Source organism: Cyanistes caeruleus, chromosome 3 (genome assembly GCF_971803275.1).
Source record: "Cyanistes caeruleus chromosome 3, bCyaCae1.hap1.1, whole genome shotgun sequence".
In the NCBI taxonomy this organism is placed as follows: Eukaryota; Metazoa; Chordata; class Aves; order Passeriformes; family Paridae; genus Cyanistes; species Cyanistes caeruleus.
In genome coordinates, this window is record NC_141703.1 from 18,091,780 (window position 1) to 18,115,513 (window position 23,734).

A 23,734-nucleotide genomic window follows, 5' to 3' on the forward strand; every position below is an offset into this window, starting at 1 on the left:
AGGGACACCCTGTCCGGCGGGACAACGGGACCGTGCTCGCCAGCTGCAGAGCGCTCCCTTCCTCTGGAAATAAATCATTGATGTGGATGGTGATGATGATAACAGTAATGCGGAACGTAGTTTCGGAGGCGGTTGTCCATCCCGCGGTCCATCCCTCAAAAGCCGAGGAAGAGGAGCACTCGGGGCTCAGGGGTGGCCCCGGGGCTCTCCGCGGGGCTCGGTGCCGCCGCCCGGCGCTGGGGACTCGCTCGGTCTCGCCCGGCTTCCCCTCAGGGTACGGGGCGGGGGCGCGCAGCCCCTCCTCAGCAGAGCCGCGTCCCCAGAGGTGCGGGTCAGCTTTCGCCGCGGTGGGAAGCTCGGTCGGGAGAGGGGGGATAGCCTCGGGACACGGGGAGGAGAGTGGAGGTGCCTCTGGAGATGGGCAGCGCCGAGTACTGCCGTGTAGCAGGCGTGATGGATTTAGGTGTGAGCGCTAGGGAGTCCTGCGGGCCATTGGGATAACGCGGTGCGCTGTTCGCTCTGCAGCGGTGGAGGGAGGTGGGTGTGGGTGGAAAGTTGTGACTTCTGCTCCCAAACTTATGGGGAGGGTAGCGCTTGCGTGAGTGTGTGAACAGGAGCAGAAGTAGGGCCCTAGGGAGGGAGAGATTCGTAGTGCACATGGGTCGGCAGCCAGCACCCACCTTCAGCATGCCCATCCTTTCAGCATGGGACTTTTAGTACATGGGCTGCTTCCCGCGAGCTCTCTTTCAACCAACAATACATCCGAATTAATTAAGCAGTAATGAAAATTAGGAGGTTTGGAAAAAGAAAAGATAGAAAAATACAGAATCTTTGGTCTGGTTTGCCACTGGCATATCATTGCTTAGAGGCTGCAACTCCTAAAGCAGAGCTATCAGTGCGTGCCCGAGTGTTAATATGCACATACTGATGCTGGCACACTCTCTGGTTTTAATTAAGAAGAAAAAAAATTAATTACTCAGCCAAAGCTAAAGGAAGCTGACAGAATTCCTATGGTTGCTACTTTGTTAAATTAATTCGCATCACCTAATTCCCTAATTTCTAAATGCTTATTAAGTGTTTTGTTCCCTAGCTTAGTAGAGATCAGACTCCTCTAGTATTAGTGTCTTTTTACTAATCTTTTTGTAAGTTTTCTGCACCCCCTTTAGTGCACAGTAAAGTACTGATTTCTGTAGCCTCAGCAGCTCTGGTGGTTGAAACAAACCAACAAGCTGTATTAGCAGCATCAAGAAGCTTATTTTTTGTGTTCATATTCTGATACTCATTTTTTAGATTATTCTTTTCCTGTGTGAACTTTTGATATTAAATGAAGCTGAAAAATGTGCAGCCTCTCCTCTTGTCTGTATCTTACTTGTCTGTATCTTCCTCTTAACTTACACTTTTACTGGCATGGGTTGATGTCCCATAGGATTAATAAATGGGTTGATAAATCTTGGAATGGGAAAGGAAGAGGGATAGAAAGAAAGAAATGTTTTTACTGTCTTCTTGAAAGTATTGATTTCCATGTGAAATTGTTCTTAAATGTCTTTGCTGCTAAGTGTGTGAAAATGGTTTTCCTTCAGTGAATTAAGTTGCTGGCAGTTTGAAATCAAGACACTGCTTTAAATCTTCATCAGTGATTCACCTTAAGGAGAAGGCCATCTTAATTTCAGTACTAAAATCTTAGAAAAGCACTGAAGTTAGTCTTGCACATTGTGGGTCTGCAACAGTGTGTGAAATACATAATTTATGTCCATATAGAATGTGTTGTCCTGAATGTAGCAGTTGGGAAAAGGGGAGTGAAGACAAGAAAACTTTTCTTGAACATTTTGCTCATAATGATGATAATGACAACACAAAATTCCAAGGTCTACCGAGTTCTTTGCTTAGAAGCATTGTTGGATGACCAAGCTGTGTCTGAGTTAATGGCAGTTTGATCAGTCAGGAGAGGGGACTTGGAGCAGAAATTTCATATGAAGTACTTCAAAAAGAAGCCTTTGTCAGCTGGCAGTCCGGTCCCCCATGAATACAACGTTTTGTTTCTGTCATTGCATAACTGTTGCCTTGGCATTAGGTAGACTGAGGCTGATGCGATTGTCTCACCAGTCCTTGTGTGGAGCCCCAGTGCTGTTACTGAGCTTCTTCATCTGATGGCAAGGGTGTGTTAGACTGCTTCTCATTAAGACAGTTTGAGTTGTCCTTGCTCACACTAAACTTTTGTGTAGGACTGGCTTACCCAGGCTGGTTTTTGTTTCCCTTTTTGGAGGCTGAGAGCCCTATGCAGCCATTGTTCTTTGGGCTTTTGACTTCCTCAGCACTTCTGAAAATTGGGCATCCTATTTTCAACACCAGCTAGGGTTTGCACGGGCTGGATGGAAGGTCCTCAGTAATGACCAGTGCTTTGCTTTGTGTATCTCCTGTGAGACGTCCCACCCACAGGCATCTTACATTGTGGCACACACTCTCTAAAACATAGTGTTTCACTTAGAAAGTGGGGAGGGGGGCTGTTATTTTACAAAATGAACAACAACAAAAAAAAAGTGAAAAGTTTTGGTTCCTAGAAGTTTGAAAAGCAAGATACAATGTCATTTCTTGGGAACTGTGTGTTTTTGTAATTTTACACCTTTTCTTCTTTGTACTTTCCAAACTGTTGCTTTTTATTAAAAAAAAAAATAGCGGTGGGTACATATGTTATATTTGAGTTGGTGGGATTTTTGGAAAGAAATACTGAGGAGAAAATTGTCTGCAAACAGAGGATGAAATGATGCCTGTCTTTATGTGGGTTCTAGTCCCATTTCTCTGAAGCCCCAGTGCAGGAACTGCTGCCGTGTGGAGACTAAAGGCCTGGGAATTCCCAGAGGAGTCACACTGGGGCCATCTCCTGTCCTTCACACCTTTTCCAGCACATCCAGCTCCATCAGCAGAACTTGCTTCTGTGTACATGTAGTTCCTGCCTGCATCCCGGAGCAGACCATTCCTTTCTTGTAGGCATTATCTTCAGGAGTTCCAGCTTAGGGGCTGTTGCCATCCAGAGAAATGGTCCTTGCTTTTAGATGAAGTGTGTCTGAAGTAGGTTCAAATATTCCCTAAACCAAGCTTTCTTCTTATAAACAGCTGTGGGTGAATCCTGAAAGAGAATAATTCTTTCTTTCTATTCAGCTGTACACTTCATTCAGGTAGGAGCTGAAATCTTTTGTGTCTAACATTAATAGTAAAATCGGATTAGCTTTGGTCACTAAGGATGTCTGGATTTCAATTTTCAAGTGTTACAGTCCATATTTTCTTTAATTGTACACCTCTTAAACATATTTAACCCTATTAAAAGAAAAGAAACTAATATTCAATTTATCTTCTCATAAGACCTGTGAAATACAAAATTTTATACTGCTGCCCTTCCTCTATCTCTGCAGCACCTGTTTGTGCTGGGTATTTCATTTGCCTTCTCACTGTAATCCTTCTTGTCTGAGAAGGAGGTGGAGGACAAAATGTTGTGCATTTCAGACATTCCTGGTATCTTAAACAATTTGTGTTTTCACTATATTTACAGGTTCTTCCTCATCCTCTCTTTAAGTGTGTGGTTCTGTAATATGGGATATCTTCTGTCCTGTGTGTTAATTCTATCTTTTCTAGATCTTGAATTGTTACATATCAGAAATACATAGTGGATGATAGATTGCCTCTCTGGCAGGTCTGAACTGTCAGTGCCTGATTGCATGTCTTTTTCAGAATATTTATACAATTTTTAAAACCAGTTGAAGTCTCCAGGTGTTTTCTTATCATGTAATATTTTGTTTTGACCTTTAAAGATCAATAATCTAACCCCTCTGCTATGTGCAGGGATGTCTTTTCACTTGCTCAAAGCCCTGCCTAACCTGACCTTGAACACTTCCAGGGAAGGAGCATTCAGGGACAACTTCTCTGAACAATATTTAGTAATATCTAAAGTCTTTATCTAAAAAAATAAGTCCAGAGTCCGTTTCAGGATAAGGTGAAAGAAAATTTGAAACCAAACCCAGTGAAGCCCACTTCCAGTTATCTCTTTTTTTCCTTCATACAGCAGTATCACATTGAGCAATTCATTAGTGAGGATTTCTCTCTTCTCAGAGACACAAAGTTGTTGAAACCAGATGCAAAATAACTCCTCTTATTCTATTTCCACTGATAGTTTTTGGATAGAAATGTGATGTTGTCTTTTCAAAAGTGGGAGAACAGTGAAATTTCACTGAAGTGAAGCATTTGCTGAGGAAACTGCTGTGTGTTGTTGCGTTGCCTCACTCTCCACAACGGCGGCTCTTCTCACTGATGGATTTCTCTTCTGTTTGACCTCCCCACAGGCACCCCAGCCATGTGTGCCCTTTGCCTTTCCTCAGACATGCACACACCTGGTCCTCATGAGTGTCTGCCCTGCACCTGCCCAGGTAGCAGAGCTCCTCTGGGCGCCCCTCGCACCGTTCGCTGGGGTGCCGAGAGCTCGCACAGAGCCACGGGAGCTGCCTTCCTCGAGCCCACCTGTAAAAAATTCACCCTCTTCATGGCCCCACACTGTTAATGTAGTGGAAGATGATGGAGCACATGGCAACCCACACTGGCACTGGGGTTCCGGTCTGGTGAGGCATGTGGTGGGACATTTGGGAGCTCATTTTCCAGGGTTCGCTTATGCATGGTTGTGGCTGCACTGGTTTGAGAGAAATCAAGATTCTTTCTGTTCTTTTGGCTGGCTCCTTAAAATCCATTTATGTACAAGTGCCTCTGGGTTTGCATTGGTGTGAGCAAATGTAAGGAAAGATAGGTTAGTTCTCGTGCGGCACATCAAAGATGATTGTATCAAAGTGCTGGGTCCCAGCTGAGCCTGCAAGCCTCTCTCTGTACAGGTGCAGAGTCCTGTGTGGGGAGGATTACTGGGTCAATACCCACAGTGGTCAAAGCGCAAAACAGAGCCCATCACATCCATCTCACAAGCTGGCTTCTTCCAGGTCATGTAGCTTGTGGCCCAAAGAAAGCAAACTTGGCTTGACAGTACCCAGAGAGGAAGCCACATCTCCTGATCCCTTCCCAGCCATTATTCTGCAGGCAGGTGTGAACTTGAGACAGCTTTGGTGCAGGGGTGGCTGTGCCAGTCAAAACCCTGTCACCACCCCCATAGAGACAAGTGGGCATCAGTGGAGATGTCACCATTCAGTGTAACAAAGAGGTAGCATCCTATGCACCACTTAATTCTTAGCTGTTTGTTGCTTTCTATTGCTGCTCTGTCGTGGTGCTTTGGCAGTCTTCCTCTCCATAATTATTTGTCTCTTGGGTTTTAGGCTCAAAAACTTGCCTGCTAGTTGTGGCTTGGGAAAAATTTACGAGCAACACAAAGAACTATGAGAATTCAACGTCTTTTGTTCTCCCTGGTTTTGGAGCTCTTTGACTAGCAGTAAATTTCAAAATGTGAATGGAGTTTATGTTTCATTAACAGAAGGATGTGCCAGCCACAGAGCTATTGATAGGTACAAACCTCAGTGCTTTTCTCTGCATCACTTTTGAGTGTGTTTGCTTTATTCTTTGATAGTTGTGCACATGTCACACTTGGAAATTTTAGCCTAAAGTTACATATACAGAAAAGGGCTTTCAGAAATGTGTTTGTACTTTAATATTTGGGATACTTTTTTTTTTTTTACTTTTTTTTTTTTTTTTTTTTTTGCCTGGGGCCAGATGTTGAAAAGGACTGTGGCTCAGAAATAGCTGGGACCTGGGTCATGAGCAAGACTGGACTTCTTGAACTCATTTGAAGTATCCAGTATAAGATACAGCTTTCATAATTTTGTTTGGGGTTTTTTGAATGTCAGTTAAATGTATAGAGCAATTGTTGCATATTGCAGCCTAAAGCTCTTGTCTTTGAATACGCTCCTTCAGTGGCAATGGAAATACAAGAATTGCCCTGGTGTAAACCATACATAAATCAGAGTTGGATTGCACTGAAGGCAAACACTGAAGGCACACAAAACTTGTGCAGGAAGGAGTAAGGAAGCAGCTGGCTTGCCTTCCAGGTGCTGGTTTGTGGATAAACAGACAGGACGCCTCGTGTTAACAATGCAGCCGGTGGGGAGATCCAAACCCACAGTAAATGATGGGAGTTCAGCCAGAGGAGGATTCTGTTTTGGGTAGTGCACTGGTTTTCTCAATATTGGAAATGGATACTTATTGGTTGTTTTGCTGAGCTGGAGCAGTGGAGCCTTGTCACTGATGGCCAAGTGGGAAGGAATCTGACTCCCTCATGCTGCAAGCAAGGCATGGCTGGGACTCTCCAGTGTCTGGGTTCACCCTTTAGTCTGTGTTTTTGCCAGCTTGCATGCTAACAAATCCATTGAGGCTTCTCAGTCCTAATGCTGAGTATGTGTCAGTGAAGCTGCTGGGTGCAGGTGAGCTCTCTACAGTCACCTGCAGACACCCTGTAGGAGCCCCCTTGGCTGTGTGGCTGCTCTTGGGTCTTAGCTATCTCCTCAAGAGTCATTTCACACTTTTTTTTTTTTTTTTTTTTTTAAATTTCGTGGGTTCATATGTGTTTTCTGATGGACACAAATGTTTCATGGCATAAGACAGTGCTTTCATCAACTTAGACTTCTTTTTAAAATTTCTGAAGTTCGCGGTTCTGCAATTTTCTGTAAGGATTTCTGGAATGGAGTCCTTGGCACACACAATGCCAAAAAACACTGTGCAAATCTGAGCTAGTGCAGAGCACTGACTGGATCTTGAATACCTTTTCATAAATTCTTTACTAAAGTAGTTTTAATTTTCTTGTTCTCTGTGTTTTCTGTATCTCATAGTTTTCTTTTTTCTTTGTTTTATTTTTTTGAAGGAAAAACTTTTGGACGATTTTAAGTGATTGCTACTTTTGTCTAAACTTAGGCTTTTGTTACCAAAACCGTGTTGACATAAATGTCATGCACTTTCCCAAACAAAAGCATAAAATGAGATTTTGTATTTGTTAAGCATACAGCTGAAAATAAGTTTGCCACATGGAACTTCCCTTGTGGGAAATGAAATGCTTTTCTTGAGCTGTTTAGGCGTGCGTTAAAAAAAAGTCATGAGGAAATAGAGATGTCTAGTGGGAGTATTTGGAGTTCTTTTGGTGCAAGCACTGGGATTTGCTCCAGCACATCTGTGGAGAACCCACAACTTGCAAGGTGTAAAAACAAGAACACTTCATGTAACATCTGCTCACGCTCTGTGATGGGCACAGGTACAAAAGCCTTGAAATCTCTGAGATATTTGTCATGCCATGTCAAGGGAATGTAACAGAATCCAGTACATGGTCTGTTACTGCCTGCTCTCCAGCCAGTGAAGTTATTAGGTACTAAAGCTGATAACAGTTACATTGAGCCAAAGTTTTGCATAAGCTAATGCGAGGAATGCAGTGCAGAGGGGGCTTTGCTATGTGTGACTGATGGAGCCCGTATTAGTAATTATTTCCCTCATGCAATGTATATCTTCACTTCATAGATGTTTCTCCCATTCTGTGCTGAAATTGAAATGGTGATTTCTTGTGCTTGGTAATTGTCTGATGAAAATCCCCCTATTCAGATTATGTCTGGAGACTTAAAGAAATAATGATGTGGAATGAAAAATAGCCAGGTAAGTAATTTTTGCTGGGCTTAGCCTGCAATTTTTTGTTTCGCTCTTTAAATTATTTTTAAACAGTTTGAAAATACCTGTTTTTCTCCTCCAACTTTATCTATGAGAAGTCTACAATAGATAATTTATCTTTAGCCTTCTCCTGAAATTCTTTGACATTTTTTGTGTTATCTGCCTCTGATATTCTTGCAACACCATGCTTGAGAAATTGTTGTAATCTATCACATACTAAATTCCTCTTATTCCTCGGTGGAAACCTCAGGAAAGGAAAAAAAGAAAAAAGAACAAGGAAGGAGTAAAAAGACTCAGAAAAGGCTGATTTAAAGTAACTGGCAGACTGAAGGTAGGTATTCAAGGAGGGGGTGAAACTGAAACAAAACACAAATGAGGTAGCAGTGTGAGTCAAGACTCAATTGATTTCATCCTTGAAGTCTGCAGATTTCATTAAAATTATTTTATATTCCTGTAAAACTTTATTTCTGGATTTTTTTTTATGTTTCCTATGGCTGTCATCATAAAATCTGCTAAATGTTTTCCCATTACCATCAGCTTTCTAGCTTGTCCAGAATGGTTTAGGCTCTTTCCATTATCCTCACAGAGAGGAAGTACTGGATATCTTGGTCAAACCTTGTCCTTCCCTCCCTCTAGGCTGTTTTCCACTAGTTTTTTTTGGGCAGGGGTGTGTGGGTAGATAGTTCCCTGCCCCCCTTATTCCTGTTGGCATTTGATCCTCCGCTGAACACTTTCTCCATGATGTGACGTCTACAAGCGCTTGCTGGTTTTGCACACATGAGATTCAAGTGCAGCTGTGACTGTGACTTGTACTTCCAAGTAAGTGATGTACCTCTCTTAGAGACAGAAAACCAGAGAGACTTTAAAAGAAACAGCTTTAAATAAACAGAAGGTCAGGAGACACTTCCTTAAAGCAAAATTAAGTGCTTTACTGGAGGGAGGTTAGAGTCTTAGATTTCTATTTCCACAGTAACAAAAAGGCATGGCACATGTGGAAGATTAAGTGTTATTGCCAAGGCTAATGGAAATGTCCCAGCTGCTGTTAAAACCTGACATATAACTGTGTTAATTACTGCACACTGAGTCTTCTGTTCTTATAAGAACATGCAAAGAAAAAAGGTTCAGGAAAATGCCAGGGTAGTTGCAGTCAGCACTAGTTCCTTCTCCCTCTTGCAAAAACACATTTAGTTGATAAAAATACTTTGTTTCATGTTTGATTAGTTAATCTTAGATAGCACTGGTATTTTTTGTCTGTAGAGATACCTGCAAAATTGGTCAGTAAGATGGCTTTAGGATGACAATCTACTTTCTGAAGATTACTTACCCTCTTAGAAAGAATTATGTTCAGAGTGGTTAGAAAAATAGAAATGTTCCTTGTTTGTCACAGAGTTGTTAGGGTTTAACCAAGGGATGAGAATGGAAACAGTACCTGAGCTTCTGTTGAAAAAAACCCCAAAGAAACCCTGCCAGTTACTTGGAAGTGTAGTGTCTTTGTTCATTAGTTGTTCCTCTGGCCTGCTAACTGGGCTTCCTGTGCAGAACTCCTGAAAAGAGACTGATGAGGATGTCCTGGTTTTGGCCAGGACAGTATTTTCTTGTACAGTAGCCATGAGGGGGCAGAGTCTGGAGCCTTGTGAGTGTATCTGGGTTGCTATTCTGTACCACCCACATCACTGCCAGTGATGGAAGTAAGGGACACCTGGGAGGAACGTGGGCATGGCGTGGGGGAAGCGTGGCATATGGAGCGTGTCTGCCATAGTTTTTCACTGTCCCCGGCTTGGTGATCATATTTGCCTGTAAATCACCCTCTTTTTATATACTTTTTCTTCTTAGTGTTGTTACTGGTACTGTTAATTTTCTTATCTCCTCACTGTTTTCAGTAACTTGTTCTTACCTCAACCCATAATCTCTGCCTTTTGTCTCCCACCAGAGGTGGGAGGAGGGGAGTGGCTTATTGTTTTCTTTTTAGTGAGAGTACTATACTGGGGAATGCCCTTCCTAGAACAGGATGGTGGACTTCATAAGAAGACACAGAAGGGGAAAAGCAGTTCTCCAGCCAAAATGTGAGTTCCCAAAGCACTCCTTGCTCTTTCCCATCATATAAGATTATCAATTCAGAAAATACCATCATGCTTGTTTAAGTTATCTACTGTAATCCTTTTAAAAATACTTGATCCTTAAAACCCTTGTTTTTTTAGGGAAGAGACTGGTAGATATTAGTAGGAGGGAAGCATGCCTTTTTCCTTCCATATGTGTTTGTGAGCGTGACTGCTGTGCCCACTTCCCACATGGTCAGTAGTCTGTCTTCTGCATGTGTGAAACATCCCTTATGTTGGCTCCTGTACCTTGTAAATAAAGTGTTTTCTATTGCCTTACTCAGAAAATATGTCAAGCTTTTTGTTACATATGTTTCATTGCTCTGACACTTGTGCTTTGCATTTGCACGTGGTTCTTAGATCTCTGTGGAGAAACATTTATTCTCCCTATCTAAGTTTAAACATAGGAGAAAAATCATGGAATTGTAGAATGGTTTGGATTGGAAGGTGCCTTAACAAGTATCCAGTTCCAACTCCCCTGCCATGGGCAGGGACACCTTCCACGAGACCATAGCTCCATCCAGCCTGGCATTGAACATTTCGAGGGATGGAGCTTCCACGATTTCCTTGGGAATCTTGTTACAGAGTCTCACCACCCACACAGTAAAGAATTTCATCCTAGTTATCTATTCTGAATCTGCCCTCTTCTCAGTTTAAAGCATTGCCCCATGTCCTATCACTACACTCCTTGGTAAAAGTCCCTCTGCATCTTTTTTGTAGGCTCCTTTCAGATACTAGAAGGTGCTACAAGGTCTCCCCAGACATTCTCTTATCCTAACTGAACAACCTCTCTCAGCCTGTCTTCATAGGAGAGGTGCTCCAGCCCTCTGATAATCTTTGTAACCTCCTTGGGACCTGCTCTAGAAGGTTGATGTCCATCCTGTGCTGAGGGTGCTGGACCCCAGGGCTGGATGCAGTGCTCCAGGTGGGGTATCACACTGGCAGACTAGAGGGGCAGAATTACCTTCCTCAACCTGCTGGCCATGCTGCTCTTGATTCAGCCCAGAGTACAGTTGACTTTCTGGGCTGCAAGTGCACACTGCTGGTTCAAAGTCAATTTTTCATCCACCAGCACCTCAGGTCATTCTTGGCAGAGCTGCTTTCAATCCACTCATCGTCTGGCCTGTATGCATGGTTGAGATTGCCCTGACTCAGGTGCAGGACCTTACACTTAGCCTTGTTAAGCTTGCCTTTGTTTGCCATTTTAATACTATTTTCTTGTGTCAGGCTAAATCACTGATATCACAGCAGTATCCCAAAATTGAATTTATCCTGAGCCTTTGCATGTGGTCCCAGAGACATTCAGTATTGCCAGAGACATTTTATGCACTCAGATGACTTTCTCATCATGAGTGGACTTGTAGCAGTAACCTGTGCTCTCCTGTGGCAGACACAGAAGATGGAACTGTGACACTTAAAGCCATCAGGCTTGGCAGCTGTTGTGTGCCCTGCTATGTCCTGAAGGGGACAGCCGGGAAGAGCACCCTGGTGACAGCCTGCATCTCAGGCCTTCCACAGCACTTGGTATGTACTGTGCCAGTGCTTCCTGCTAGGATATACTGGCAATTCCTTTAAGATCCTTCCCCTAAGGTCATCATGGCTTTAAGGAGCTTTTGCACTTACTGTCTTGGAAACTGCCTTTCTTCCTTCAGCATGACCTGCCAAGGCAGCTGTGTTTCTCTTAAGCACTGAAGTTGATGATACAAAACATGAAGCTTGAGAGGAGGAGATCAGGATTCCAGAACTTCTTAGCTGTGTACTCACTGTCAGTGTCCCTTCTGTGGGAGACTAGAATGATCAGGAGATTTTGTGGCTGCAGGACAAAGTGTAGGCCATGGCTTGGACATCTGTGATCCTTTCTGCAAGGGTTTTTGAGGAGGGTGCTCATATGGCCTTTCTGGACTGAGTGTGAAAGAAGACAAGCTTTTTTTTTCCTCCTGGTGTATTTTTGTTGTTTGTTGTTTTATATGTTTGTTTGTTTTATTAATGAAATACAACAGAAATTGCGTTCTTCAAATGTAACAGTAACATTGCATAAAAGGGTCCTCCTTGTGTTTGTGGAGGCTGCTGACAGTCTTTGGTTACATCAAGCCCTGTGGAATAGGTGGCTTCAAATCAGAGGATAATGAGGATGCCCCTGTATGTGCTATGGCACAAGCTTCAGAGTGTGGAAGTCTGGCAGTGTTCTGCCTGGGCTGTGTAGCTTCTCTCCTCTCAGGGTTCATGTAGTAACCTAAACTTGTTCTCTGTTCACGTCATCTAAAATTGTCCATTAACTCAATTGTATGCTGGCATGCAGACTTTTTCGTTTCCAGTTTTGCTTGGGAACGCCAACTCTTTAGTCTCTTCATGAAGCTGTGTGTGGGCTTACCTGCATTTGCATGGTAGGAGTTTGCTCAAGGAAATACCTTCCCAAATGCTAGCTCCAGCAGCTGTGTTCCCCTGCAGGCACGTGGAAGAGGCAGGGCAGCAGTTGCCAGCAAGCGTCACCACCGTCTTTTGTTTCACTCATAGCTATGGTGACCCTGGATGTGAGACCAGGAATGTATGCACTGGAGATGATTTAAGGAAATGTGCAGCACTGCATACTAATTGATTCAGGTCATGGTACTCACAGGATAAGTGTAGCAGCTTCCTGCCTCCCAAGTGGTTCCCGTGGTTCTGATGTGAACCTCTTTGGCTTATGCCAAGAAAAAAAAAACTGTGTAGTAATTAAAATTAACCTGACCTGCTTTAGAGGAGCCTGGTTTGAATTAGGGCACGATTATTAAAGCAGTATTTGGCTTTGCTAAATATTTCCCTTTGCTTCCACATCATTCATTTCCTGCCATTCCATCAGCTCAGTAACTGGGGTGGTATCTGTTTATATGAGACCCCTCATGTCTGTGGAGGAGACCAAGGCTTGGCTAACACAAAGCACAAGCCTTGGTGGGATTCTGACAGGGTGCAGGGCCAACAGGGTCTCTGGCTGTCCCATCTCCAGAAAGCCATCACTATGGGAGTAGAAAATGGGGAGTGAAAAGATAACTCTGGGCATAACTGACCTGAATGCTGTTCTCCTCATGGGTGTCTAAAATAGTTAACATAATTGGGCTGCTTGGAGTTTACTGCATAAATCCAAGTCCTCTGAGCTTTAAGAGCATTGCCTTTTATATCTGTGTGTGGGAAATTCAAGAAAAGCAAGAGTGCAACAGTTTTAATCTCAAACCATGGAAGCTTCATCAGTTTGAAGGCGCAAAGTCCCTTGCTTGTGGTTTTTGTTCCCATGAGCTAGATGATGTGCCAATTTTTTCTTTATATGTAGATGACACCATTTTAAGGTTTCTTCAAGCCCTCTTTGTTGGCTGGGTAATAGGTAAACAGGTAAAATAATGATAAATAAATAAAATAATTGATAAAAAAATGCATTAAAGCCGTTTTTTGAATAGGAGCATTTTGCATCCGGTTGTCTTTCCATCAGGTCACAACTACAAAGTGCCAGTTTCAAGGTCTCTCATATGATAGCTGTACTGCTTGTTTTCCAAGACATTTTTCAGACAGGAACCATTGGCAGCTGCTAAAGTATTTTCCCAAATTCTTCTCTGGTATAGTGCCTGGATGCCCTGATGCTCCTGCCTTGTTCTGCTGTGCTGTACAGTGGTGTGGTAAGGTCGTCCATGGTTGTGCTCTGGTGATGGAGTGAATATTCTTCTTTTTTCACCATTTGTTTGTTTTTACAGTGTTTAAAAAGTTGATGTTGGCAGAAAAACAAAAACCAGTAGGATTATTTTTGATCCAAACAAGCAGGATACTTGTATTAGAAAGATCTTTCTCTCAAAAAACTGAAATGTTTCTTGGGAAAAAAATGTTTGACATGCACATTGTGTTATGCTGCCTTTTTTTTTTTCCTCTGAAAGATTTGTCTCTGCTGTGAAATGAAATTGATCCTTAGTTTGAAGACTCGTATTGGACATCCCCTCAGCTTGAGAACAATTGGAAAGGAAAGCAAATATGAGTTGTACAGAGAGACATCGTTTTTGGCTCTGATTTTCCCTGATTCTTCCTTTGAAGTTCTAACTTATCTTTTGAAAACATGAGAAATTAGAGGTTACTAAACATAATTTTCTGTACTCCTATAGAATGATTAAGCATTGATAATATCTAAACATGGCAGTCCCTTATCCCTTTTTGAAGAATCACATTTTTACAAGATACCATTAACCCCCACTAGCTGTAAAGTGTCTCATGTTCTCAAGAGAGCATCTCATTGCAGTCTCCTTGCTTTTTGTGCAAGGATCAGTGTCCTTCAGAGAGCTGCAGATGCCTAGTGCTTTAACACTGCAAAATCTTTGCTCTTGGTTCCTGCTCCTATCCAGCCATTGTCTGTTGTAGTCCTCGAATGCTGAAAAAAAAAGTCACAAGACTTGCTATTATTTTGGAGGCTTTTGTTTGCTGTTTGTTTTCTGGGCATTTAGTGGCTGGTACTTCAAATTTTCCTTCTTCCATGGTGATGAATGGAAATCTACTTTTTTTTCTTTTTTTTTTCTCTCTTTTTTTCTATTTCCTAATAAAAGATGAAGGCTTTCATGCTTTAGAACTGGGACTTGAGCTGAGCACCAGATCTTGATAAACTTGGTGATGGTATTGCAAGAGGCAGTTCTAGCATGTTTCTGCTTACATAACTCTAGTACCTTTGCTATTGCTTTGGGGGAAAAAAAGGCTCCACTTTACCTGCCCCTGGTTTTTATGCTCTTTTGTACAGGGATATGCTTCATTTCATCCCTGTTGGGTCACTAAAGAGGCTCCATGAGTTGTTACATCTTTGTTACAAATGTGTAGTTTATAACCAATAAATTTGAGAGTATGGGAATGGGATTTTTCAGAGTATGTAATTAAGGAAGTGTTGCAAAACTGATGTAAGGGTCATATTCTTTTGCTCTGCAAGCTCTGCATTTTCCAGGCAAATTTTGCCATAACAGAGCAGTTAGGAAGCAGTGGTTAGTGGGTCAGACAGGCCCAGGGGGCTAAACTGAGGTTTGCTTAGCCAAATGTTAGTGCTTTTTAATCAACACTGAATTTTGCGTGCAGCATTCTCTTCCTTCCCCAAAGCCATAACAAAAAAAATACAAGGGTGTTCAACTGGGTCATGCACAACATCTGTCCTTCACTAAACCAGTCAGGGAGGTACCCCAGTGAGGGAAGAGAAGCTGCCTATAGCTACTGTTAGAGTATCTTTTCACCACTGTGGCTTTGGCAGTCTGAGATAAGCAGCTGTCGATGAAAATCTGCGTGTGGTCCTCAAACCCCAATTTAGAAGGAAAAGGAGAATTTCCTTTCGGATTTTGTGCTGGATATTTACAACATTTGCAAAATTCCAATAAAACCAATGAAAATTGAAAGTGAAATTAATTTACAGTGCTGTGAAATAATTGCATAGATTTCTTTTCTCCCTGTTCAGCTTTCTTAGGTGTTAGGCTGCTTCACACTAAGGAATTGTTTTGTCAAATCTCTCTGCTGCCACCTGTTCAGGCTCCAGTAAATGTAATTAATGTGATGGTAGGAATGACAGAGGCTTTGGCCTCTCTTGTCTAGATGGTTTATATGTTCTCCACCACAGACTATGTGTTAATTGGGCTATCCTGATAAGTTTCAATTTGCTTTGGTACAGGACTTTTTTGACAAAAGACTCCATGGAGGCCAATTTAACTTTTAAAAAGCCCATTGCAATAAAAAAGCCTCAGTGAACATACAGTGCGGGCATCTTTGATTTGAAGTTTTTAAGTTCAGCTGAACTTCTTCCAATTAATGGGAGTGTATTATCACCTAAAGCAGGCTGAATCTATGCTGTATTTTAAGCTAAGAATCACAATTTACTGGATACTTACTGGTGGCTGCTGTGAAGGAACATAAGAGCAAAAACCGGTAATTTTCTTTTTTAAAGTTCTGAAGTGATTCACTCTTCCATGAAAAGAAATACAAGGATCTACTTTGAAGGGACTCACAAGGATGACTGAAGTCCAGCTCGTGGCCCTGCACAGGACAGTCCCAAGAGTCGCACCATGTGCGTGAGAGTGTTGTCCAATCACTTCTTGAACTTTGTCAGGCTTGGTGCTGTGACCACTTCCCTGGGGAGCCTGTTCCAGTGCTCAGCCACCCTCAGGGTGAAAAACCTTTTTGTGATATCCTGTCTAAACTTTCCCTGACACAATTTCATGCTGTTCCCTCGGGTCCTATCACCAGTCACCAGAGACAGGAGGTCACAGCCTGTCCCAGTGCTTTCCTTCATGAGGAATCTGTACACTGCTGTTGCTTTACTGTTGCAAAGAACAGGAAAGTTAACTTGCTTTTGCCTTGTTTTGGGTGAAGAGCTTAAAAATAAAAGCAGTAATTTTTAGGGGGTGGTTTTCTACAAAATATTATGGCAGTGGATGACTTTCTTCTGAAACTTCTAAAGCCAAATAGTATTAAAGGTAATGAAGATTACTTTGAAGTGGGTAACTCCTCTCTGGAAAGCCTGGACCTACTGTCTTCTCATAATGCTCAGTGTTGGCCTCTCCTTTCCCATTATATGGCAAGCTGCAGAGAGACAGTGGGTGCAAGTGGAAGTATAAAATGCATATTGATAAAAAACAAAAAACCAAATACACTAGAACACGAAAGCAAATGCACATTTATTTAAATAACTGATTCTCAGAGGAGAACTGTGTTTCAGGGTACAATCTGTTAGCATCACATCCTGATTAGTATGGAAATTTGTTCCAGTTCAGAAATGCACTGGTGGATGTGTCTCCTCTGATGCACCAGCAAGCATCCTTGTGAGCTTTAGAGGCAATACTTGGTGTACTTGGCAGCAGAATATACAGACACATACTGAGTCTGCTCCTTCAGGGTCCCTATGTGCATGCTTGTGTTAAAAGAAATGTCAGAAAACACCCGTGCACAGCAGGCAGAATTTAGCTGATTTTAGACTTTGCAGTAGTGATTTATTACTATTGAAAATGTTTGCTTGCTTTAATGGACAGGAAAAGTCATGTTTTGTGTTAGACTTAGAAGCAGGAAGAAAAAAATGGTTTGGAACAGTGTACAAAGCATGACTTGGAATAATTTTTATTTGGCTGAAACATTGCATTAAAGACCAAATGAAAAACTTCCTTAGCTTCATTTTTCAGGTAAGTAATTACTGAAATATGCATTGATATGTGATAATCCAGGAAACTTCTGATTATAATGAAATCTACCAAACATGACTTACGCTATTAGGACAGTTTGGAAATGTGGTTGAAGATCACACCATGGAAATAGAGAAATGATTTGTGAAGGCATGGTTACTGGCCCCTAACAGATGTTTCAGGCTAGTAATGGGGCAATGTACATACAAACTTTGACTTGGAACTCTCACACACACACACACACACACACACACCCCTCCCCGAACCACACAATACTTTTGTTTCTGCAACTCTATTGCTACCACTGTTTTTTTATCTAGAAACCAGTTGTGATAAGAAAAAACTTGATCTTCAGTGGAGTATAATTTCACATTTTATACTGTTTCGTAGTTGTAAAATACATTAATAAAAACCAGGCTTCTGACTTATGTGTTGGGAAATGCTGTATTGATTGAAAGGACTGCAGGAGAGCTTTTCTAAGTTGCATTGTTCAGTTTTTTGTAAAAATGCAGAAACACCCCCAAATGTGAGTTAATTTTTCAGTAATGAAGTGCTAGCAATTGCTTTTACTGCAGTCTTCCTGGGTAATAGTTCTATAGATAGCTCCCCTTGTATGTGCATCTAATGGTATCAATTAATGCCGTAATACATACAGTATTTCAAAACTGCATTATATTGTGAATAAACTTTCACCTCTGAAATGCTGAAACTCCTTTAGATATAACAATACTTAAAACTGCATGTAGCAGCTAGGTGGCAGAAACTGTGCCTTTTTAAAATAAAATGGTACTATAAATGCAGTAATGTTGCTTTGTAGTGACTGTTCAGATTCTTTAAAAGGAAAAAAACTTTGTGATACCTTTGTATTTCCAGAATTGTATCCTTTGAGAAGTAAACAGTAAGCAACTTCCTTCTGTTTTATTGATGGTATCTTTTCTCTAAATGTCTGAATGGTCAGAAATAGATTTTCTGTTGCATACCTGTGTTAATGATTTAAAAGCAGTGACTATTTCACGGGTTTGTGTGTCAATGATGGCCCAGTCTGCTGGGTTTTTCTTCTGTGTAAAACTCTGGCCCAGCAATGTGTGAAGGGGCTGTCTAATCTGTGAGCTACCTGTGCTGTGGCAACAGCAAATAATATTTTAGAGTGCACCATCTTATCAAAGTTAAACAATTTCGTTTGTTTTAAGAGTCCAGTAGACTTACTGAAGAACGACTAAGTTATTTTGTGTGACAGGTTGGGAAATAAGTGCCTTGTTGCAAAATGGGGTATTTAAGAAAATGCTTGAGGATGCAGAACATATGACCTCTCTAAATGAACACTTCATGTGCAAAAGGTCTCTTAACTCTTGGCTTTTCAATAATCTTGATTTCTTAAAGGGCAGGTTGGTTAGAATTTGGAACACACGAGCTGCAAGGTGGTTCATTTGTCGTGATGTTTAACCTTCAGTAAATGGGGCATTAAATAGGAGTATATTACTTTACTAGACTCAGAACACAACATGCAAGTTTTCCTCATAACTGAAATTGTCAAGAGCAGAGTGTCCTAGGGCAGTGAGAGGGATTAGCGTATCTTATGTGTATTGAACATTGAGGAACACAGTCTTTCGTGGCAGCTGAATAATTTCTAGGGTTACTGTAAAGCCCTTTCAGTCACTCTTGCTTTTTAAAGTCAGTTTTGCACACTAACATTATTGAGAGAGCATTATGTTTTTGATTACAGAAAGTACTGTGTGATTAAAATGTTCTTAAGAATCTTCCCAAGAGCTTTTTTTTATAAGAACAAGCATATTGACTTAGCAAAATGCTAAGCTGTTCATTAAGGCAGTTTGCTGCTGCTGCCAGCCTCATGTGATTTACATGAATTTGAAGTCATAGCTGTACCTGTTTCTTGGGTTTATGGCTTTGTGCAATTGAGTTGAATTCTTTTAGCCCACTTCTCATTCATTTGTTTACATATTCAACATGCTTTATGGGCAATTATTGTCTTCAAAATGCTTCAGTGCCTAAATGGAGGGTGATGCTGAAGAAGTTTCTCAGTGCTAACACGTGACTTAGAGTTGCAGATTTGATTCATACTTGTTCTTAGCAAGTTATCAGCTAGTGTGTGTGTTTGCCCTCTCCAGAAGAGTGATGTCTGAAAAGGCTCATAAATCTCATCCCTTTGCTTTCTTCTGTTGCAGCCATAATGTGGAAGACTGGAAGGCAAAATGAGCTATAGCTTAGGAAGAGGCATTGCCTTGCCTTTAGGAAACCAATGGCATATTTTTTCCTGCAGTTTAGTTTCCTTCCAGCATTCTCATGGCACTTTCCTATCTGTCTTTTTATGTGTGCTTGTCTAAATATTGAACTTTTTATCATTTTAGAGGAGACAGACAAACAAAATGACAAAACCCCCAAAAACCAAGGAAGAAAAAACCCTGGAGAAGCCCACTGCCACTTCAGAATTTTGACTTGAAGCTCTCCAGGGTTCTGCCACCTCTGGAGCTTCATAAATATGAAGCATGTCCCAGCTACCAACCAGCCTGTTACTGCTTTGTGTGTTTACATGGGAAGGCTGAGTTCCATGGTCATCCAGACAGCAGAGGGACCTCAGCCTCTGCTACATGACTGAGGTGCCAGACAGCGTTTAGGATTTTGAAAAGAGTAGCTGTATTTCCTGGAGTTCGTATGCTTGGCTACTCTTGAGTGGAGAAGCTCTTGTTCTCCTTCCTGGTCTTGAGACAAGCAGTCCCTTCCTCTTTGTTTACCCATCTTTACAGATGAGCTTTCCCTCATGCTCTGCAAGTAAAGTTAGTGTACTCTGTCAGTGGTCATTCAAAGGGAGGGAGAGAGCCCACAGCTGGAGCAGGGCAGAGGGAAGAGGTACATCTGCTGTGAGGCCCTAGTCCCTGCTCCACTGGTGACTGAGTGACCTGGGTTAAAGAGGAGAGGGAGCGGGTGGTGTGCAGGGGGATTAAACTTAGAGAAGGGAAAGGCTGCACATGGAAAAGTGGAAAGTCATGGGAAAAGAAGCACTTCTTGCACATGAGGTTAATAAAGAAAAAAAAAAATTGTCTAAACGGGAAGTGAGTTAAAATTTGTGCTTGGGACCCTGTCAGTTAAATCTTGATTTATGTCTTCACACAACTTCTGTATGTAGTTCTATGTATTATTGCTGCCATAGATGTCAGTATATGCATTTTTTTTGGATATGTAATGCAAGTAATGCAATGTGGCATAAATCATCTGGAATTTAAACTCATGTTGTGCCCAGTTCACAATTTAGTACTTCTTTCCACTGCTAAATTGAGTTATGGTTTAACATCTGTTGGGACAAATTGGGCTACATGGCAAATTGTAAGAGGGAAAGTGTGTGCGACTATTAGTCATTACAATTTTAAGTGTAGCTAAATTCTCTTTATCTTTCACCCTCCCTCATTTCATAAAAGAATCTTGATCTTGGCTTTAGGGCCACTGATTTACGTGGATGAGTGGTTTCTCACCAAGAAGAAAGGCTAGAGAAGAGGGCAGCCTCTCCTCTAGCCTTATGTAAGGATTCCTCATGAATTTAATACGGAATTCACAGTCTGGTTTAAAAGAATTTGGGAAGCTGTGTCAGTGCTTTACATTTCTCAAGGACACAGGTCATCATGGTATTTTCAGGCCAGATTCTGATATCCCTTCTCCACCAAGAGTTTTCACTACAATAAGGTCCAAATTCAAAGGTTGAATGTAGCATATGTAATAAAAGCAGCAGAATTTTACTCTTTTTGGCTTTTACCATGTCCGCTGTGAACTTGAATAATGTTTTTTCATCATGTTTGTGAGATAATCCCTTTTTTTTCTGCTTGATTTATTTCTAACAACTCTGAAGGCCAATGAATATGGTATTTTCTGGAATGAAGTGTGTGTTTGGAGGCTGGGGGGAGTGTCAAGCTGTTTTTTGTCCTTTTGTTTTGAACTCCTCTTCCACAGAAGACGCGGTGTCCTACAGACAGATAGAACAATGCTATATTCCGCTTTAGCATCGAATCACAAGCAGGGTCTTTGGAATTAAATTTGGCGAATTGCCTGGATATGTCCAGTTTTTAACAAGCACTGCTTTGTGCATTAGCACCCTACGCTTCCTCCCTCCCTCCCTCCCCCCAGTGCTGCCACTGAAGAGAGGAGGAGAAACAAAAAAAAAAACCCTAAACAGAATAAAAGCATCTGTTAGAGTGAAAATGGGGAAGAAAGAAGGGATGAAAAGGGCAGGAAAGATATATGCCAGAACAGCTGTCAAATCTGTCAAAAGAGCTGGAGAGCTGGACTACTTTTTAAGTTAGTCACACCCCTGAGTATCTGATTACCTATGTATAATTTAATTTTATTTTTTTTTTTACCATTAGGAACAGTGTAGATGCAACACAACTTTTTGTATAGAATGCAGCTCAGTTTTCATCAGAATGTTTGAATGCTCATTTACCAGGACTTTGTACCCAGGCATGAGCATGTGAAAATTTGACACTCCCATGTTCTTTCAGGGAAGGGCACTTGAAGATGATGAAGGCTCTAGAGAGTGAGTGGTATGAAGAGTGATTGAGGGGGCTGGGGGTGTTCAGCCTGGAGAAAAGGAGGATCAGGGGAGACCATACTGCTCTTTACAGCCACCTGAAAGGAGGCTGCAGCCCACTGAGGCTTGGCCTCTTCTCCAGGGAACCTCCAGTGACAGGATGAGAGGTCATAGCCTCAGGCTGTGCCAGTGGAGGTTCAAGCTGGACATCAGGAGGAACTTCTGAATGGAAAGATTTGTTAGGCGTTGGAATGGATTGCCATGGGAATGGTGGAATCACCATCCCTGGAGGTGGTTAAGGAAAGACTGGACACATCACTCAGTGCCATGGTCTGGTTGGCAAGGTGATGTTTGTAGGTCAAACTCTGTGATTTCAGGGGTCTTTTTCAACCTAATTGATCCTGTCATTCTGGGGTTCTTATTTTGAGTCTGCAATTGAACATGTGTTGTGGTGAGGAATATAGGTTATTACTAAGCATAGTAGCTAACTCAGGGTTCAACAGACTTTGAGGTACATATTAGAACAGTATTTTATTAAATATTGTTTGTGCTGCTTTTCTTTTTCTTAATTTCCTGAAGGATAAATAAATGGAAGTGTCAGGTTCAAAGGATTATTTTTCTTGAAGGAGATCTGTGAATATATTTGTATGATGACCTGAAAGACAGTTACCCATGAAGAAAAGTACTATCCTACTGTTGGTAAGCTTATTGACAAAATGGTAGGTGAAGAGCTCCTTCTGGCCCCCTAGTAACCTGTTTTAGTTTGGTCAAAAATGACTGCAAATCACTATTAAGGTACTATTTTTACTCTGCTGAAAAAATGTTTGTCTGGTACATTTAACGCAATGTGTCATTTCAGCCTACCTACAGAGAAAATTTCAGATTTAAATGAAGATATGTTCCTAAAATCAACTGCCTTGCAGTAGCTACATCCAGTAGTGCACTCCAAAGAGGAAGGAATCATGAACAAGTGTGCAAATAAGCCAACTCTTTAATAATGAGAGGGGGATAGCAAGGAGTTGGCCCTCTGTGCTCCCCAGCTGGGCTAAACTCAGGGGAGCTGGAGTCACCAGACAAAGCTGAAAACAGAGAGCTGTAAAGCTGAGCGGAATTCTTGTAATTCTTTTGAACTGCAGGCAAAATTATTTCACAGTGAAAACTGTAATAGAGGAATGTATAAGCTCAAATATTTTCAGTGTAGAGAGCAAAGGGAAATCCATAGTCAAGTAAATGGCCATAACAGATGGCGGGTGTTTTCTGCATTTGCATTTTATTTTTGACCCAGTAATGAGACTCTGGAGCAAATCTCATTTATCCTTGTGCACTGTGCTTTTGTTCAAATCTCAGAGCAGTCCTGGAGTCCATGACCTGGTTTCCTTTTGTATGAAAATGGCCTGAAATTTGCCCTCCAGGAGGGCGCTTGGGAAGTTCCCACCATCAAGGGTTGCTCAGTTCATGGGATCAGGTTAGAGTTGAAGTCACCTCCTCACTTCTGAAAGTGCATGGGTACTGAGACCTCAGCAGTGACTGTTCCCCTGCAAGTCTGCTGCTATTGCTTTGCAAGTTTATTTTTCAGTTGAATCTCCATTGGCCACTTAAAACATGTTGACTATGCTATAGATAGCTTTTATGGTAACTTTGCATGTGGTTTTGTCATGCATACAATATGCAGCTCTACTTTCAGAAGATGCGTAATCTAAGTTTCTTTATTTATTAAAAGATGGAAGGTAAATAATAAATCAGTTTAAAGTTGTACTTGGTTTGAATGAAGAGCCCAGCATTTTAATGCATTCCAGCACCTTCACCTGTCACTGTTATCAGTTACTAAAACAACTGTATACCAAATCTGCCAGCGCATGTGTAGCTAGTAAACAGAAATAGTTGCATCTGATCACTCTTGACCATGTGTATGCTGTATTTTAAACCTGCATGTGATCTCCCACATGCTGCCAGCCATCCACACTTGTTTTGGCACAAGTCTTTGTGAGCTGGTACACATCTGAGGGAAGCTGGAGAGGTGGGGAGCCCTTCTGAGGAAGTGTGAGGTCTGGGGAGCTCATACTTGTCCCTCTCTCTGCAGTGAGGGTGGGCTGTAGGCACCAGGGCGGGCATGGGCTCACCTGGCTGCCTTCATCAGCATCCTGAGGAATCCTGCAGTGTTGGTGAGGTTAGAGCACTTGTACTTGGGCTGTCTGGTGCAGCCTGGCAGTGTCCTGCTTCTGGCAGGCGATGTGCAGGGCCAGCTCTGGGAAGCACTTCCTGGCCCCAATGGGTGAAGGTGGTGGCTACAGTTGGGTTTTTTTTTCCAAATCTGAACTACTCTCTCAAAGCAA

The 23,734-nt window shown here is 41.9% G+C and overlaps 1 protein-coding gene across 4 annotated transcripts in view; it reads left to right on the forward strand.

The window, feature by feature from the left end:
* The window catches only part of GPM6B (glycoprotein M6B), a 106,479-nt gene that overhangs the window by 459 nt on the left and 82,286 nt on the right, over positions 1–23,734 (forward strand). The window contains exons 1-3 of one of the 4 annotated variants that reach the window (XM_086880058.1): positions 5,301–5,486; positions 7,480–7,611; positions 9,593–9,686. The exons of 2 other annotated variants lie outside the window; for them this stretch is intronic. In XM_086880058.1, the coding sequence (XP_086736184.1) occupies positions 9,632–9,686 (55 nt within the window). In that variant the 5' untranslated portion in view covers positions 5,301–5,486; positions 7,480–7,611; positions 9,593–9,631. Of the gene's footprint in view, positions 1–5,300; positions 5,487–7,479; positions 7,612–9,592; positions 9,687–23,734 lie in introns of those variants that run through there. One more of the 4 variants, XM_086880056.1, reaches the window with a different exon arrangement.